Source organism: Protopterus annectens, chromosome 6.part0, assembly GCF_019279795.1.
Source record: "Protopterus annectens isolate FY-2018-M chromosome 6.part0, PAN1.0, whole genome shotgun sequence".
Classification (NCBI taxonomy): Eukaryota; Metazoa; Chordata; order Ceratodontiformes; family Protopteridae; genus Protopterus; species Protopterus annectens.
The window spans coordinates 226754669-226774838 of NC_056737.1; the positions used below are offsets into that span (position 1 = coordinate 226754669).

Genomic DNA, 20170 nt, shown 5'->3' on the forward strand with positions numbered 1-20170 from the left:
TATATATATATATATATATATATATATATATATATATATATATATGTATATATGTGTGTGTGTGTGTGTGTGTGTGTGTGTGTGTGTGTGTGTGTGTGCGTGCGTGCGTGTGTGTGTGTATATATATATATATATATATATATATATATATACACACTTCACTGAAATCCCATTTCACTGAAATTCATTTCACTGAGACCAAATCACCTAAAGTTCACAACAATGAAAACTTCATTTCACTGACAGCTTGCAATGTTATATTTCACAAGACAAAATGGGAAACCATAGACAAACTCAGAAAACTAAAGCCTACCTCTTTCCACAACTTAAAAACTATTTATCCTCTTAACAGAAACCAGACAATATAAAACCAAACTAAGTGGGGGGCTACGCTACCCACAGCCCCCAATGTGGGGGGCTGTGCCCCCCACACCACCTCCTAACTATATATACTAACTATAAGTCACACTACAGTGGGGATAAGGGCATATGTCCTTTACTTGCCTCACAGTACCCTACACACTGCCACATCAAGTCTATAGCTTACAATTCAGTGAAATTAATTTTCAGTAATTTGAACTTTAGGTGATTTGGTCTCAGTGAAATGAATGTCAGTGAAGTGAAGCAGACTCATATATATATATATATATATATATATATATATATATATATATATATATATATATGTATATACATTTTTTTTTCATTAACTAAGAGTATTGTTCCAGAAAAGAGAGAGACAAAATCAAAAGATTTTTATCTTTGCAGGTCTGGGTTGAAGACAACTGAAAAATTTTCGCATCTTTTGAGAAGTTTTGAGAGCTCATGGAAGCCAAATTACTGAAACATTTAGGTCCGGGATTAGAATATTATTTGGGGGAAAATGATGAAGAATTCTGTGCAGTATTTTTTATTATATTACACTCCTAAACAATATGTAAGATAAGAAATTTATAAAATAAGACAAGCAAGGATTCCTTTAGATGAAGGCGAAATAAATATCAATTTAAAAATGTAAGAAGTGGGAAAGTTCAAATTAAAAAGAAATCCCACTTAACTCTGAGTAGATACATTGTATACATGTGTTGATATTCTAATGGAGACAATGATATGCAGTCAGATTGACCATGGTTTTAAAAGGACAGGTTGTGGAATTACTTGTGCTATTTCATTTTACTTTTTGATGATGTAATATTTTATATAAATTTTTATTAATATGTCTCTGTGAAAAAACAAGGATTAAATCAATAAAATAATCTCAGTCTAAATCTCCAGATCACCTGGGTTGATTTCTAATATGGCACAGTGTGCTATGTCTGAGGGATAAATGACACCTAGATTTGGACAGAGATCAGGGATTAGGATCATGCTTTGACAACTAGTCTAATACCTGTCAAAGCAGTTGTCAGATAGTTGCCCATATCACAGCTCTGATAGCTGTCACTCAAGTTAACAAACCACACTTTAGTATCCGGGAGATTAAACTTGAAACTTATATTCCCTTGAACAACAGATAATAAAAAGAAAAGTATTTTTTTCTGTAAATCAAGCATGTTTATACCTTTAAGTAAAAATGTTGTTTTAGCATTTGAAAAGGCATGCACAAATGATTTGTATGAAGTATTCCTTAACAATAATTCTAAGGAAAAATGTTATAACTTGAATATGGATGAGCAACAATTCCTTACTGCCCTTGAAATAAACTGAAATATAGTTATTAAACCTGTAGATAAAGAGGGTGGGTTATAAAGGATAAAATATTCAACAGAGAGAACATGCTATTGCTACTATCTGATTTAATGGTCTATGAGAATAGTACTCAAACAACTTTAAGTAAAATCATCTGTAAAGTTAATTTTATATATATATATATATATATATATATATATATATATATATATATATATATATATGTTATGCATCTGAATAGTTATTTGAGCATAGCTTTGTTGAATTTCTTTCACATTCTCAAACCTATTACATTTATTTATGTCACAGTGAGAGGATGGTTATCACTGTCGATATTTTGTTACCTTGAGTGCATACTTAAAGATCATTTAAAAATTTCTCAAAGCTATATTATTGACAGTAACTATTTTTTACAACAATTTTATTAATGGTATCAGCTATGTGAACAACAAATAGGTTATTAATTTGTAATATCAGATGTTGACTCATTATTTATGGTTATACCTAACGATATTGGTATTGATTATGTTAGACAGTATCTGAGTATTTATAGTATCTGAGTATAATAGTAATATTCAAGCAACCTGTGAACCTTTACAGATGGTATTTCTCAATAATGTGTATTTGTTTGATGGGAAGTTATATTAACAAAAACAAGGTGTAGTCGTGAGTAATCCTGTGGCAAAAACTTATGCAAATATTGTCATGACAATATGGGAGAAGGAATATGTTTTTGGAAAAAAAAAATGACATCTTCATTATGTATATTTTTTATAAATTATATGTTGATGATAATATTTATGGTTTGGGGCTGTGATGACACAGAATTACATATGTTCTTGGAGTGTTTAATTAATAGTGTTGGTTTCTTACACTTTAAAAAATCTTTCTCTGTATATGATATCAATTTTCTAGATATTCATATAATAAAATATGATAATGAATTACATACTAGAGTTCATAGAAAGGAAACTAAGAAAGATATATACTTACATAGATCGAGTATGCATTCACAGCATATAATTAATAATATAATATAGATCGAGTATGCATTCACAGCATATAGTTAATAATATATCTAGAGGCCAAATGCTAGGTACAGCTACATTAAATATGAAGGATAAAACACTTGAAAATCAGATGGAAATTCTTAGGAATACATAAAAAATTATGTTGGAATAGATAGGCAGGTTAATGATGGAAAAACAACGTAGATAATAGCATAGGGCTTACCATGCTGTATAATATGCATACTAACATGGTTAAAAGTGTTATTAATGAACAATGGTATATTTTAAGAAGTATTGGAGCATTAGATAGGAGGCATACCTGGGTTTAGCTGCAAAAGATGTATGAATATGAAGCAAAAGTTATGTTATAAGGAATTAGGTAAAATGGATATAAGAAAAATTAGTCAAAGAAAGTGAACATTCCCATGTAGGATCTGCAGTTTTTGAAAATTTATATACAGTAACAATATATTTGTACATCCACCTACAAAACATAGATATAACAGTCATGTATATTCAAATTTTAACTCTATTGTAACTTTATGAATTTAATATATGTCCTTATATGTAATTCCTGTTCAGCTTTCTATGTTGGTAAGACAAACAGGAAGTTAAAAGAAGGAATTTGTGGCCATTAAATATATAAGTGCTACACACGATATTCACTGTTTTAAATGTATGGTGCTTTAACATATAGTTTTTAATTTTAGGGGAGGTGATGTGAAATTAAAAACAGAGTGTATGGAATATCACTGGATAAATGAATTAAGGACAGATAGAAGCCCTGGACTGAATGTTGTAAATAATGTAAAACCTATACTGAGAATGAAACATTTTAGGTAATTAACTTATAAATTAAGTTTTAATTGTATGATTTATTGAATAATTGTATGATTACTGTTGTAGAGTATTTAAGCTAAGAGCTGTTAAACTGGTGTTTTACAACTTGAGAAAGCATTCCGTGAAAGCTTGTTTGCTTGTTATTTTTTAATAAAAGTACTCTACGTGGTTTCTTTTTTTCCATTTTTTGGTTGGAATTCAAACTTCAGTATTTGCCATTGTTGGGTGTGTGCATGGGCTGTGTGCATGCAGATGACTGGCAGCATGTATATGTTTGTGTGTGTGTGTGTGTGTGTGTGTGTGTGTGTGTGTGTGTGTGTGTGTGTGTGTGTGTATCACTGGGGGTTGTGACTATGCATGGTCTGTAGCACCTGAGCTAAGATGGAAAGGTTGGTATGGCATTCATCTGTGCAGTGCATTCTACTTAGGTCATTGCTCCAGTGGGTCTGTGCCAGACTATGAATTATTAAATATCGAGGCAGGACAACTTAACCTACTTAGTGCAGTGCAAATTGTCCCAAATTGCACCTGACTATGAATCCCTACTCATGATTATTTTGTTTGTCCATCCGAATATAAACTGTATTTTTTATTATTTTTTATGGATTACCCTTGTTTGCTCAAAGTTGCAGTGAGTTAGGCCTTCTGCTCTTGCTCTACTGTTTTTTCAAATACCTGCTGAGTGACTACAAAAGATAAGTGATTATTTTCAACTGTTTTCTGTACTTTCTATTAACTAAAATAATATTTGCTGCATATCTGTTGGTTACACCGTGCAAATGTATTTTACTGCATTTTCTAGATTGTCTGCTAAATGAATTCCTCTTACAACTGTAATTACTATTCAACTGCTTGTTTTCTTTATCTTTCTTGTTGCACTTGAAAAACACTAGCATAGACTAGGTTCATGTTTTTGCTGAATCTAGTACTGTTTGTGACCTTTGGAGCTTGTAAAACAGTTAATCTTTTGTTTGGAGAGCCCCACCCATGCCCTTGTGGAAGGAAGGTACAGTTTGGACTGATCTAGCTAGAGTTACTCTTGCAAGGCTCTATTTAGGGCATTTTGATTTGATAATTTAAACTTTGGCTGTTTCCTGCTATTTTGCTTTAATAAGCCTCTGTTTGAACCGGTTTGTGCTTGTTTGAGTCTGTTTGTGCATCTTGCAGAATTGCCTTTTTAGGCAACGTCACAAGGACAAAATTCAAGATGTAAACATTTCATCAAAAACAAAACCTCAAGGTTACGCTTCTAAATGATAGGAGTCTTAGCATGAAACTACACTTACTGGAAGCAGTCCTTACCTAGGAAGATGCTGACATCTGTGCAGTCACGGAGACCTGGTTCAAGGCAGTGGAGAGCACCACAGCCATACCGGTTTACACCTCCTACCACACATTTAGACCACGAATGGAAGGCATGGAAAGTAAAGCAGGTGGAGTATCACTATTCATTATAAATAAATACATCTCCAGATTCTTTAAACAGTGTGATTCCCTGAAGACACGTCAGGTGCAACTAGCTATTATTAGGACACCTACTCAAGTTATTGCCAGCTACAGGACCTCCTCCATGAATCAAGACACCCACTGTGCCCACTTGGATCTACTAGAGTCCATCAAGGTTCATCCGAACACCATGGTTCTTGGTGATTTTAATTACGCGTCCATTGGCTGAATAAATTACTTGTGCTCAAACTTACTTGCCCAAATGTTCCTTGAGTTCATTAACTCCAACACCCTGGCTGGTAGACTGCCCAACTAGCAGGGCCAACATCTTGGATCTGGTGCTGACCAGTATGGGGGACCACTGTAGCACCCCCACTGTGAGGTCTTCCCTTGTCAGATCTGACCACACATCAGTCTCATTCAAAGTAACTATCACACCAGAGCCCCTCCTTCCCAGCAGCAACTAAACTAAAAACTTTTCCTAAGCAGATTGTATCCTTCTAAGGGATGGTATAAATAGCTTCACTGCACCTCCCCCCTCAGATGTAACTGCAACTATGCTGAGTCCTACACCAATGTTGTATCTTTCGGCTTTTCCCAGTTAGGGGTCGCCACAGTGGAATTCCAGTTTGCTAATGATTGGCCGTAGATTTTTATGTTCCGAGTTGTCAGCCTGACGCACAACCTTCAACAAAGGTACGCCCATTCACGCATGTCTCCGCACAGAAGACACTTTAGCTGAGAATCGAACAGGACAACGTCTTACTGTGAGGCAACAATGCTACCGCAGCACCACCACCGCAGTAGTGAGTCTTACACCAATACTTTTTATTAATACTTGTATAACTGCATTGATGAGGCCGTACCTGATAGGTACAAAACAAGCTCTTCAAAGAAGAGCAAACATGCCTGATGGACAACTGCCATTAACAGGCTGTACAATAAGAGGAAGAAATTGGTGTCCACAAGTAAGAAGGAGCGTGCCCTAATCTGTAAACATGCTCCAAAGTAAACTATGAATCCAAATTAGCATCCTCAACTAAGGACAACCATAAGGCATTCGTTAGTTACATCCATAGCCTGAAAGGTAAGACCCAGATTTGTGCCGAACTGGTAGATAATAATACCACGTATACTGAACCTGTGGACATAGCACACCTGTTAGCTAACAGGTTCTGTGAAAACTTCACTCCCCTGTCCCCACCTCATGTACTCCATGCCAGTCCTTCCACCTGTCCCTCACCTTGTATTGCTAGAGAGCAGGTCGTAAATGTCTCTCTAACACAGCATCTATGGTGCCTGATAACATCCGAGGCTGTGTCCTACATGGGTTCCCACAAGACTTAGCAGCACCATTGGGTACTCTTTTCAGTCATAGTCTAAGCACCAGCTTCATCGCAGCTGAATGGAAAATGACCACCATTACCCCTATGCACAAGAGTAGTGTTTCCACTGACCCTAGGAACTATAGATCTATTAGCCTGACTTGCCTTATCTGCAAGTCCATGAAGTGAATCATCACAGACCTTATCAACAAAGATATATATAAGTAATCTCCTGACATTTGACTCTATGCAGTTTAGATTTGTCAAAGGGAGATCATGTCTGTTAAACCTGGTGGACTTCTTTGAGACAGTCACCAGAGCCCTGGACAAGGGGAAAACTGTGCATACAGCCATCTTGGATTTGGCCAAGGCTTTTGACACTATTCCCTACTCAGGCATTATTGACAAACTCACCCAGCTAGGTATCAACCTTATATCTTTAGGTGGGTCACTAACTGGCTCACTGATAGAACCCATACAGTAAAAAATAGGGGAATCTACCTCCAACAGCAGACGTGTAACCAGTGGTCCACAGGGATCAGTCCTGGGATCTCTACTGTTTGAAATCTATTTCTCTGAAGTACAAACAAAAACTAAATGTCTATGGCTGACAAAGTTTGCTGATGACTGCAAACTGGGAGCAGTCATAGAATCCCCAAACCATTTCAACATCCTACAAGAGGGCCTTATGCAAACAACTGATTGGTGCCAAAGTCACAGCCTTAAACTCAATGCAAAAAAAATTATTATCATCCTTTTTGATAAGAGCAATGTTCCTCCTAACTACCACATCAATAGAAACACCATAAGTGGGCACTTAGTGGTAAGGGACTTGGGCACACAGGTTGATAGCAGCAACCTTAAACTTTAATCACTATGTCTCCCCAGTCATAAGAAGGGCATTCTGTATTGCTGATCTCATAAGTAAGGGCATTGCCTCCAGGAAAAAAGAAGTTATAACCTCTCTGTAATCTTCCCTGATTAGGCAAATAATTAAGTACAACACCCCTTTTGGTATGTACCTTCCCAGGCACCTACAGCAATTGAAGAGACCACAGAAGTTCCTCACAAGGAGAATTCAAGGTATTCAGCATCTGTCCTATGTATATCAGCTGAAATCACTGTCACTTTACTCCATTTCATACAGACTACTCAGAGGCGATCTGTGCCTTGTGTATAAGGCAATCTCTGACTCAGCTTGTTTGGAAATGCTGCATACCCATAAGTCCAATGGGTCACAGATTACTCGCTATAAAGACCGTAACCTGGTATATGACATTAATAGAACCTGCTGGAGGGACAGGTTTGTCTCTCAAAGGTTAACACACCTGTAGAACAGACTCCCAATTCATGTCAAGCAGCGCAACTCTTTGTCCCTCTTCAAGCACAGTCTAGATGATTGGATGGGCAACCATAAATTCACCCCAGGGATTCCACCTTTGTCTCGCCTGGACAGTGGCAATAGGTGCTAATTGTGGAAACAAGGACAGAACTTGGCTAGGCTTATAAGGGCCCTCGGGCAATTAGCCTAGTAACATCCTATGATCCCATGATTTATGCCCCTACATGTTGAAAACTGGCTAAGTGCAGGGTAAAAGTGGGGAATGGTAAAATAAACACCCAAAAGAGTGGTCAGTATGTTTTAGTGCATGATACTTTCTCCTTGAAATGTACTACACTGACTAAAATCTTTGCAGATAAAGTGGCTGGATTATAAGACTACATAATTATTTATTTATTCTTTTATTTTATTTGTGTTTTTTTTCAAATCACTGAAAACTGTGGTCACCAAAAAATACCAAAGAATTATATAATAATTACCTTAAAATAAATACTTTAAATTTGATGGAATTAACAAAGCCTATACAGTTGAATACTTCAGTAAAACAAAGTATTGCAGTTAACTTAGAGGCACTTGCTACTGGATCTATTACACCTCCACTCTTTCTTTAATAAAAAGAAGGTTGAGACTTGATCTTAAAATGCAGTACAGAATAAATGTAGCCATGTTTTTAATTTCTGCTCATTGGACTGCTAAAAATTTGCCATGTCTTTCTAAACTTTTGTATTTATAGTATTTCTGGGAAAATGAATATTTTCCTGTACTGTATGAGACATTTTAAAAAGTCATTGTTGTTGTGTCTTTTGGCTTTTCCCGGTTAGGGGTTGCCACACCGGAACTCCGGTCCGCTAATGATTGGCAGTAGATTTTTACATGCCGAGTTGCCAGCCCTGACACACAACCTTCAACGAAGGTATGCCCATTTATGCATGTCTCCAGACAGAAGACGGTCTAGCTGAGAATCAAACGGGACAACGTGTTACTGTGAGGCAACAGCACTACCGCAGCAGCACCACCAGTATAGCTACAAAAGTGCTGGCTGTAAGACTGTTTAAGGTATATATCCTGCACTTAGTGGATGTAGTAAAATTACAAACCTGGCTAAGTCCTGCATTTGAATGTCCTACAGGAAGACATATAATTTTAATGGAATTACTTAAAAGGGATCCATAACGATGAGATTTTTTTCTAAGACTCAAATGCCCACACAAAGGTAGAAACATACTTATTCCAAATGGCACAGAAATGCAGCCCTGATGTTACAGGGGAATTCTATCTTAAACAGATCAAAAATTTGCACTGTAAATGTTAATTATTTATAAAAAGTGTGCAAAAAAGAATAATAATCACTAAATATGTGCAATCATTTTTGGAACATCAGCAAAAAGGAGTGCATTAAATTAGATATTGGTCTTTGTGTTTATGTGTGTTTGTGCACACGTTTGGGAGGCTATTTTTATGTATGGAGCAGTCTTTCCCATGGTTTGAGGAAGACTCAATGTACAGTATGAGATACTGTTCTTCAGGATATGGAGAGCAGACACACAAAGTCAGTTATTAAGCAGCAAGCTAGAGCTTAAACCAAATGCAAACGAAAATTATTTTTACAAAAAGATATCTGTGATACATGCTTTCTGATTACTGACAATTAAAAAAGTCTTGAATATCAGAGGTAGTCCATGTTGTATAATGTGCTTTCATTAAAACTAACTTCAGCTAAATGAAATTCATTTTAATGTATGTGTGTATTAGTACTTAATCAAGTACTCTAGGCTGTATGAAGTTTTGAGATAAAGATTTTAAACAGTACTCTGTTCAGGGAACATCCATACAATTAAAAAGGGGCTGCCATGCTTAAAAAAAAACAGGCAACTCCACAACAGAGTAAATTAATAAATGGGTACAATAAAGCATTAAGCTTCTTTATTTAGTATGATATGCCATTTATAATTTAATTTTTCTGAATACAAAAACTGCACATTTTGAAAAATAAGTTTCATGAAGATGCACCCTGTAGCTGTGGGAAGCTGAAGTACATTAAGTAAATCTGAGATTATTTCCTGCTCCTGGGTTTCCAGTAATATATGCAAGCACAAACTATTAATAATTAATTTTACATAAAACTATTACTTGAATTTACTACCTTTTAAATGTGTTCCGTTTCTGGTTAACAAGAAGAAATGGGAATGTAATGCACAAGGATGTATGAAAGAAAGAAACTGTTAATATAACTACACACATGGCTTCCTAAGAATACTACCTTCTTCCCTGAAAGAGGTTAAAAAAGGTGTTTTAGATAAATATAATTCTCTTACTGGAGTAGAACTAGTCTGGTGCAGAGAACATAGCCTTAAAGATTGAATATAAACTGTGTTGATTTACTTTGCAGACAGAGATGGAGATTTGCTCTGAAGAACTAAAAGTCCATGTTATGAAGGAATTACAAGGTCAAATTTGGTTTCTGTATTAGTTATTTTTCAAAGTGCATTATTATTTAACTGTTTTTCATAGGTTGTTTTTATAACTTCTTGAACTATGTCATTTTGCAATTTATCACCTTGTTGAAATATAAAATATATTTCTACTAACACCTCTCAACCTCTTAGATCAAGAAATCTGGATGAAGTCAAAAATAATGGGCAGGGGGGGTCAAAGACCCAAACCATGGACAGATTTTAAATATTGCTCTAGTAAACATAGAAAGTTGACAGAATAACAAATTTTGCATTAGCATGCATTTTCTGAAGGACACGATATCTGAAATTCTAATGTCTGTCATTATTTAGTGACTTCAATCCACAATGATTTGCCTGAAAACCATGAATTATATGAGGAACAGATCACAAATATGAGTAAAAAATCTGGACATTCTCTGAAAATCTGGACAGCTGAGAAGTATGTCCCTAGTGTTTGTTTTCTATAACATGCCATTTTTATTACCTGTATTTGAGCTTGCATGTATAATTGGCTGTGGCACTGCAGCAGTTAGCATTGTTGCCTCACAGCAAGAAATTCTCCACTTTGATTCTCGGCTGGAGTGCCTTCTGTGTGGAGTCTGCATGTCCTTCCTGTGGTTGAATGAGTTTTAAAAGACATGCAGGTAGGTGTGTGTGTTTGTGCATGTGTGTACCTTCTGTGAAGGATGGGTGCTGGGCTGGCAACTTGACACCGCATAAACACCACTGCCAATCATTCTGTGGACTGGTGATCTGCTGTGGTGACCCCTAACTGGGAAAAGCCAAAAGACATTGTTATTTGAGTTTGTATGTATGCTACATTTTGAAAAATTTTAAGTCAAAAAGTTTGGAAGGAAATGTAAAGGGTTAAAGTGCAGGCTTTGTGAGAGCACACACACATGCACACACACACACACACACACTCACACATACACACACACACACACACACACACACACACACACACACACACACACACACACACACACACACACACACTCACTTGCAAACATGTAAACAACATGTAAACAGTGTTCTTGTAATGCTCATGCAGTGCTTTTCTTACAGTTTATCTAATACAACAAAGTGTCCTTTACAGTGCTAGAATGCTGTCTATCACCAGTCTTTGGTTCAACAGCCCAGATCCACATTTACTGCATATTGATATTGACGAGGTAACTCCCAGTCCCTAACTCCAAGTCTTCCATTAGTGATCAGTAATGGATGGTCAGTCTACCAATCTTAGTACCTAAGATAAGAAAAAAACATCTACTCATATAAAGCACAACTGGCGTTTACTATTATAAAATGCATAAATAACTCCACTTAACTTCTTTTTCTGTACTTCACAGATTCTGATAATTACCAGTTATGTAACTCAGTGGGATTACCATTCCTACAATAACAGCTCTTTTCATATAGCAGAATGTCATGTGCCTAGACTACCAATGTCTTCCCTGACATTAAATCCTACTCAGCATTATATTCTTTCTTTTCATCACTGCCTCCTTCCTGTTGAGTACAGCTGCCTTTCCTAAAACTATATGGGCTTTGTGACACCCCTGCACTGGCCCAGTAATCAGGAAGCCTCAATCCTCATCACTAGCACCAGTGAGGGATGTACACACTGGGAAGATGACAAGTACACATGCAGTAAAGTACAATTTCCCTTAAGAGCACACAGAGATCACATTCAGTCTGGGGCTGGTTTCTGCCTCTTTCTCCAGATCCCCAATAAGACTCCCCAATGGCACAGCTATAGGGTTAAGATCTCAGCCATGTGGCTAAGCTAAGACCTCCATCACCCTCTCTGTCCAACCGGGGCTTTGTGTCCCTGCCCAAGTAGCTGACACATGCACACACTTTGAGATTTGATTGATGTACAAACACGCACTCACACACACACACACACACACACACACACACACACACACACACACACACACACACCTGGGAAAGGCTGGCACAGGTTTGCTAACTATGACCCTTTCTGCCCAGGCTATAAGGTAGTACCAGCTGCCACCAGCTACCCTTACATATCAGCTACTATAAGGCCCACACCAAAGGGTGCCAATCCTACTGAGTAATGTTACTATTATCCAAATGGTAAGTGTGACCAAGACTAAGGCTGCTGGAGTGGCTTATACAGTGTCACCAAATACATATGAAAGTACTCTAAGAGCTTAAATATCTCTAAACAAACCAGCCACAATTAAAATGTTTAAATATATTTTATAATAAATAATAAAAAAAAACAAGACAATACTCAATTCAACACAGTGACTACAGAGTTCAGAATCACAGGAAATATTTTAAAACAACATTGCAGGACTGTCTCAAATAAATACAGAAAACATCTAAACTAATCTTTACTATATTCTTATCTATATCTAAGAGATTACTGTACCCTGATTACTTACTATTAGCAAGCCAAGTGCTGATAAGAGGATGTTTTCAAGACCAAAGACAAATACAAAATGCAAAGTCTGTCTCTGAGAGAGTTCTTAAATTAATAGTCAACATTACTGCTGGGTTAACTTGGATGACATCACTCTTTGTCACCTGACTTCATTTCCGAGGCTAAACAGATACCAACATCTCTGTATCACAAATACTTATCTTTCAGATGTGCAGCTGCTAGGAAGTCACAGAGCAATAAAAACACTTTACTTTGAAACCTATTAATTATTTTTGTTCCATGACAACAGGAAAAAGTTCTAGCTCTAGACATCCTGTCTCCTTACTGCATTAACTAACCTCCTGTAGCAAATCGTAAAACACTTTACTTTTCAACTTATTTTCTTGAAGTTTTGAAGTTAACTCTGTATGTTCCAGATTCTACCAGGTATATAATTTACATACATTTCTTATATAGTTTACATACATTTCTGTTCTTTCCCAGTAGGGTACACTGTGGTTACATTCTTGAAGCTCAGTACATAACATACAGTTCTAGTATATTTGTAAGACAAGCATATGAATCATATCACTATTCACAAATGACATATTATTTACAAAATTCCAGACAGCTGGACTGGCAGTGTCACATCTCTGTACAAATCATATTAATATTTTCAAGTGACATACAATTATTTACACAATTCCAGATAGCTGGACTGGCAGTATTTCCCTGGTGTCACAGACATATCATACTTTATATATAATGTTCAGTTGCATTATTAGTTTCCCAGCTGGAGATAAAGACAAGTACAAAGCCTACTGGAGCCAGATTTATGAAATAAAGAACCTAATTCTAAATGTATATTTCTTTATTGACTGAGCAATAATACTGCAGATGAGCAATTCTAACAGTTAATTCTTTCTGGCATAACTTCACGATTTTCTCCTAGCGTGTAGATTAGAAGAAATAGAACAAAATAAATGGTATTTCTCTTCTCAAAATTACAAGAATATGTCCTTAAATATCTGAATCTAATATTCTTGAAATTCTGAAAAGAGACATACCATTTATTTAATTCTAGTTCCTGAGTACCACTTTATGTTTGCAAGGTTATTTAAAAGGCAGTTCAGCAGTATAAAACAGATTTTAATTTAATTCTTTTAGATTTCTGGTCTGAAGCTGGTCATGACACTTTATTTGTGCTCCACTGTTCATTAGTGTTTGCATAATGCCTTCAGTTCGATTTATTTTTTTAAATACCTGATCCTGGCATACTTTGGAATATAAAATAAGTCTTGATATTTTTTTTTCAGAACGGATTATATGCATCTGTTAGAAGAGCAGATTTGTCATGAATGAAGCAATGTGATATGCTCTATGTAGCAGTTGTGGTTCAAGAAAGAAAGATTTCTTTACAGGTTGTATTAAGTTCATGGGTGTAGTGTGCATATTGAAAAGGCTTTCCTAGCAGGGTTGCTAGATATTAGCACCTCAGGAACATTTTAATTACATGATCATGCAGCATTAAATGTATAGGCGATAGGTGCTACATATAGCCACAGAATACTACATATACCACATTTAGTGTGGCAGTCGTCAGCAGACACTAGGCTGTAGTTTAGCAATGTGGAGTTTTCTGATTATAACTCAACAAATATATGTTTTTCTGAAACTGCCACATCAAGGAAATATGTCATTCCCCAAAATGTGTTAATTTTGGAGATGGTTATATTACTGAGGGGACAGAGAGGATCTCCTCTTACATGGAAGAAGGGAATAGATTCTAGACTACCATAAAAGTATTTTTGTGTGATTTTGTATGTATTTGGTGAAGTGTTTCAGTGAACTGTGTTCATCACAGTGGTACTTACTTAATTTTCTTTTGATCCACTGACTAAACGTTATCTCTAGGTTTTTATTGTTTTGGGAAAGTATGACAGACATGGTCCATACACTTTTACTGAAATGTATTACCATGGCTTACAAAGTGACAGAATGACTTGTAGTTAAGGTTGTACTATACCAGATAAAGAAATTAATTTATACTTATGGCTATGGCTCTTTATACATATTATACAAAACTTAGTAAAGACACAACAGCAGAGAAAAATTGCATTTTTTTCTTCTAAAACATATTATGTTACAGAAAACTGCTGATTTATTTATTCTACAAAATTATAGCATCACATTATAACACAAAACTATGCTCATATTTTCATGATGCTGAATTCTTACCTGCCATGGCTGGAAATCATGTTTTAATGCACATGAGCCATTATCAAATGGCCCTTCTCCATGTCTGCATGAAATCATGTCATGTAATGCATGCGCAAAAGCATATATGGCATTATAGACATTATATGTATTTCTTAATTCAGTGAGTTCAAAAAAATCCAGCTTCATGCCCTGTAGTGTTTCATTTCCTACACAGAAATTTAATTCTTTGGTCAAGGTCTTATTTGATTTATCTGGGATCTGCAACTTACAGTTAAAAACAAGTTCCCAAAAGTTTTTCAGAAATATATCATCTGGATTCTTATAGGGATTAAGATTATAAATGTATTCCTTGAATCCCAGAACATCTCCTCTTCTAACCAGAATGCCAAGCGTTCCTTGTAATGTTCTCAAAAACTCATTTTTAGAAAACAGATAAGGCTCAGACCAGCCATCACTGGCTACCCAGACTTTTCCCATCACATTGTTCTGTACAGTCACCTCCATGAAAGAGTAGAGGTCAAAATCATTGGCAAAGATCACTATCACATTAGCAGAAGATTTCTTAATTGTTTCACTTATAAGATGAGTCTTCTTTTCAGAGTACACTGCAGGTATTGTTTCAAAAAAAGCAATGCAAGCTCCTCCTTTGAGAAGTTCTTCTTTTACTTGAAGGCTGCCTTGTAGGCCATAGTCACTGCTGTCAGACAGAAGTCCGACCCATGTCCAACCAAAATATAGAACTAAGTGGGCTATACAAATAGACTGGAAGAGATCCATTGGAACTGTTCTGAGAAAAGATGGGAACTGATTTTTATCACTTAAAGTCATAACAGTTGCTTCATGACTTATCTAAAAGAAATATTTCAAACCTGTTTTAGAATGGATGGATATAATTTATGATAACACTACACTACACATTTATTATAATATTATAATATCATTGTTAGCACATTCTAAATAATGGATACATTTTAATGAACAAATTGTTTCTATGTATAACTGTAACTTCCCAATGCAGCAGTGTTTTAAAATGGTCATATTAATTGTTACATAAATTGATAAATATGCCAGCATCATCAATAGCAAAGGATGAAGAGGCTCCACTGTTAGCCTCAAGTCAAACTGTCCAACTCCCAGTTATTCAAACCTATATCCCTGAAAGAACCCCTAAATTAAAAAAAAAAAAAACATTAACCCTTTGTGAAGTACTTTGCCTCCACATTCCATAACTATATATACAACTTTCAAAATCAAAGGATCTTGGTACAGGTTATACTTACCAGAGAACTTCAGGAAGTAAGTCAAATTAATACAGCTGATAAAACAACTGCTTCATGATTTTTGATTAAAATAAAGAAAATGCAGTGAAAGGCTTTCAGAATATGTTTCACAGGGTCCCCTTCATATAACTGAAGTTCCACTTGCCTGACTTCCATAAGACTGAACCAAAAACACCGACAGTACAAAACACTGACTGCTCAGAACACTGATGTGTAACTGATGGTAAGTAACTGCTTGGCAAGCATGTTGACCTTTGCCCCTTACCTCCATGGTAGTGTGATCTCGGAGTTGGTATATTTAGTTGGGGCGGAGTGGGGAGTGAAGCCCCCCACATGGGTATATTTTGTTTGCTTCCCTTGTATTGTGCTTGTGGGTTGGCCAACAGGTTACTCACTGTTAGTTACATGTCGGTGTTCTGACCAGTCAGTGTTCTGTACTTATGGTGGTCTCGGCTCGATGTTATGAGTGTGTGAAGAAGTGTGCCATACAGACACACATTGATAAATGATTCTGCTTCTCCTTGTGTGAGACTAAGTATGGGTTAAATATAACAAAACCCTGCTGCCACATAATACCTTATGGATCCAATCTGTTATGAGAATCACTCTCATATTCTGCTTTGTAAGTTACACCATCCTATGAGTGAGTGTTAACAGACAGCAGATTATACATGGGAATGGAAGACCATATGAAATAACCATAGCAATGTCACGGCCTAGTTATTCCACAAAACATATGGTACCACTGAGCTAAAGAATACACTTTTGCAGGTTTAATATTTTTATTGTACCAACAACTAAAGCATGAGGGTGGGCATAATGGTTAAGGTGTTTACCTTAGAGACACAAAGTGCAGGGTTTGATTCTCAAATGGGATAATTAGCTGGATTTAAAATGACCCACAAGAACAGTTAGCCTAGTACTAACCTATGAATCTAAGACAAGATTAGGAAGTCATTTTAATGGAATATCAGAAATTCAAGCTGGGTCTTGCACCCCATGTCTCTGATAGAGGCAGACAGTAATGCCCAAACTAACATACCCCCAATATAACTTCTAGTAATTTCCTAACTTACATAACCCCTCCTAATAAATTCCCATGATACATAAAGACATGATGGGGTAGATTGCATAGCTAGGCTTATAAAGGCCCTAGTTGTTGTTAGGCTAGTATACACCTATGAACTTATAAAAATATTATACCCAAAATGTCAATAAAAATAAAAAATAAGTGCATTATATCAGATCAGACAATAAGCTTGTTTTAATAATGGCATTCTTAATAAGGACATCTTCTGAAATATCCTTACACTGTTAACATCTTTCCATTTGTAACAGAGAAAATATCTCATCAATTCATATTTATTATAACATTTTTTCCTACGGATACTGTTGAAATACTTCCAGAGAAAATTCTCTCTTAAAAGTAGTGAATATTTTTTAATCTAACAATACATTTACCAGATCTTCCTGTACCTTCTCACCATGTTGACAGGGTTTCAAATAATTTATTATCTTGCTTTGTGAAATGCTATGCACTTTGTTACTGAATAATATGTATTTAAACAACTATAAGTGACATCTGCACATAGTTTTGAAATGTATAATGCCTGCACTTAAAATTAATATCTAATAACCAGCAATACAAAGGTAGAGAAATAATGGTGACTCAATAGCTTTTTATCTTTTTCATAATAAGAAAGACATCATTTGTATTCTAATTGTAACTTTATATTCTGAGAAAATATATATATAGCTTTTCACATAGTTTCCATAATTTGTTAAAACAATGTTGGAATAAAAGATTTTTTTCACTTATGGTAACCAGTGGCATATTTTCTGCAATTTGATTTTTCTTATGGCACATACAATACATAATAGGTTATGAAAAAATACTCCTGGAAAACCACAAGAACCAACAAACTGGACTGAAAGATGCAGAAGAACAGAATAAAATCCACACAATGTTAGCATAATAAAAACTTTTAATCCACGCTTTCGTAACCAGACTTCTTTAGAATAAAATATACATTTTTCACATCACATTTAAAAACAGTTTTGAAATGCCTCTGCACCAATAAACACATCTTTCCATTTAAACAGTTACACAATTAATCAATATAATTTCAAAGCTCAGGAAGTTATTTTCTTATATAGACTCTATTATCTTTCAAAAATCATTTAATGTTAACAGCATCATTTATACCATTTTTTTTGTCTGAATTTAATCTAATTTGCCATAAAGCCTCCTTTTGTTCAAGATTTGTTTTGAAATTGCCACCCCTAAAATTATGACTTCCTTGCTCCAGCACAGAAAACAAAAAAAATTTGTACATCAGACAGGTGATAGTGTGCTTGTAGAAAGCATTTTTCTTGTCTTGTTTTCTAATATTGTAATAATGTTCCTTTATTCTAGTGCATAAGGCTCTTGTAGTCATATAATTTCAAAACAAATCTTGAACAAAAGGAGGCTTTATGCCAAATTAGATTAAATTCAGACAAAAAACCTGGTATAAATGACACTGCTAACATTAAATGTTTTTTGAAAGACCGTAGAGTCTTTATAAGGAAATAACTTCCTGAGCATTGAAATTTTATTGTTTAATTGTGTAATTGTTAAGTGGAAAGATGTGTTTATTGGTGCAAAACTGTTTTTACATAATAGGTTACCCTGGAGCCTAGATTAATCTATTCCACTTGTTGATGATATTGCAGTTTTTATGTATCTACAGCTGACAGAGTTCAAACTTCCATTTCAAAGTTTGGGAAAAGAGTTAGGTAATTTAACAGTTTCTGAACAAATTATCAATTTGATTAATCAATTCAATATTTTTACCTGGCAGACCTCAAATATTCTCTGTAAATATTTTGATATTTAGCTTAACATGTGTAAACAGTTTATACAAAACTGCTTAACAGTCGACATCAAACCATATTAATATATATCAAAGTCCTGATAAAACCTTGTAACACAATTTATATATATATATATATATATATATATATATATATATATATATATATGGGTCTTATTTATTTTATCGACAGTACGGTTCATCGAACCGTACTTTGTCAAAATTACTTTAGCGAAAGTGCATTTTGTCGAACATGCACTTTCGCTAAAGTAAACAAATAAAAAGGAAAACATGCAGTTTGCATGTTACCCTAGTTGTACATCAACGTATACTGTTGATGTACAATTAAGGAAAGTTTTGCTGAGATTGTAGTATAGTGGGGGTAAGGGAATATTCCCTTTTCCCCACTGTAGTACAATCTCGGTGTGAGAATATTAAAGTGGGGCTGCATAACACTGTTTAGTGTGTTATTTTACTTTTTTAGTTAGTTTTTGTTTTTTTATTCCATGAAAGTGCATTTTCAATGGAATGCACTTTCGAGGAAGTAAGTTCGAGGAAGCACAGTTCGATGAACCGTACTTTCGATTTAAAAACGTAGATCCATATGTATGTGTGTATATATATATATATATATATATATATATATATCTGGGTCTACTTAAGTAGAGCAAAAGTTAATTTACCCGACTTTCAGATAGCCGAGACTAAAAGACCGACAACCGCAGAACACCAACATCTCATAACACAGACTTCCCATTCCAGGTAAGTAACCTCTTGGTCATCCAGAAAAAATAGTAAAACCAAAGGAAAGTAAACCCACCCATGTGAAGAGGCTTTGCCCCCCACACCCCTTAACTAAATATACCAACTCCGAGATCGCACTACTGCGGGGGTAAGGGGCAAATTTCAACAGGTGGCCAAGCGCTTACTTACCTGAAGTGGGAAGTCGGTGTTCCAGGATATCAGTGTTCTGCTGTTATTGGCCTTTTCGTCTCGGTTATCTGAAAGTCAGGTTAGTGAACTTTCGGTCTACTGAAGTAGACCCATATACATATATATATTTATATGGGTCTACTTCTGTACACCAAATTTACAGTTCACTGAAACTGAAAAGAATGAGTCCACACTGCCAAAACAACATTTCCATGAAACTACAAACTGCTGAACCACAGAACACTGAACAAGGCAGTATGCTACCAGTTCCAGATCTTACCTTTTCCACGATGTAGTGTGATCTCGGAGTTCATATATAAAATATACAGGGGGGGTGAGGGGTGCAGCCCCCCACATGGGGGATGCAGCGGGGCTT

General features: G+C 35.6%; 1 protein-coding gene across 1 annotated transcript in view; it reads right to left on the bottom strand.

The window, feature by feature from the left end:
* The window catches only part of LOC122803806 (extracellular calcium-sensing receptor-like), a 284562-nt gene that overhangs the window by 158545 nt on the left and 105847 nt on the right, over positions 1-20170 (bottom strand). Inside the window, exon 3 of the mRNA XM_044073491.1 lies at positions 14745-15575. Coding sequence (XP_043929426.1) covers positions 14745-15575 — 831 coding nt within the window. The remainder of the gene's footprint in view (positions 1-14744; positions 15576-20170) is intronic.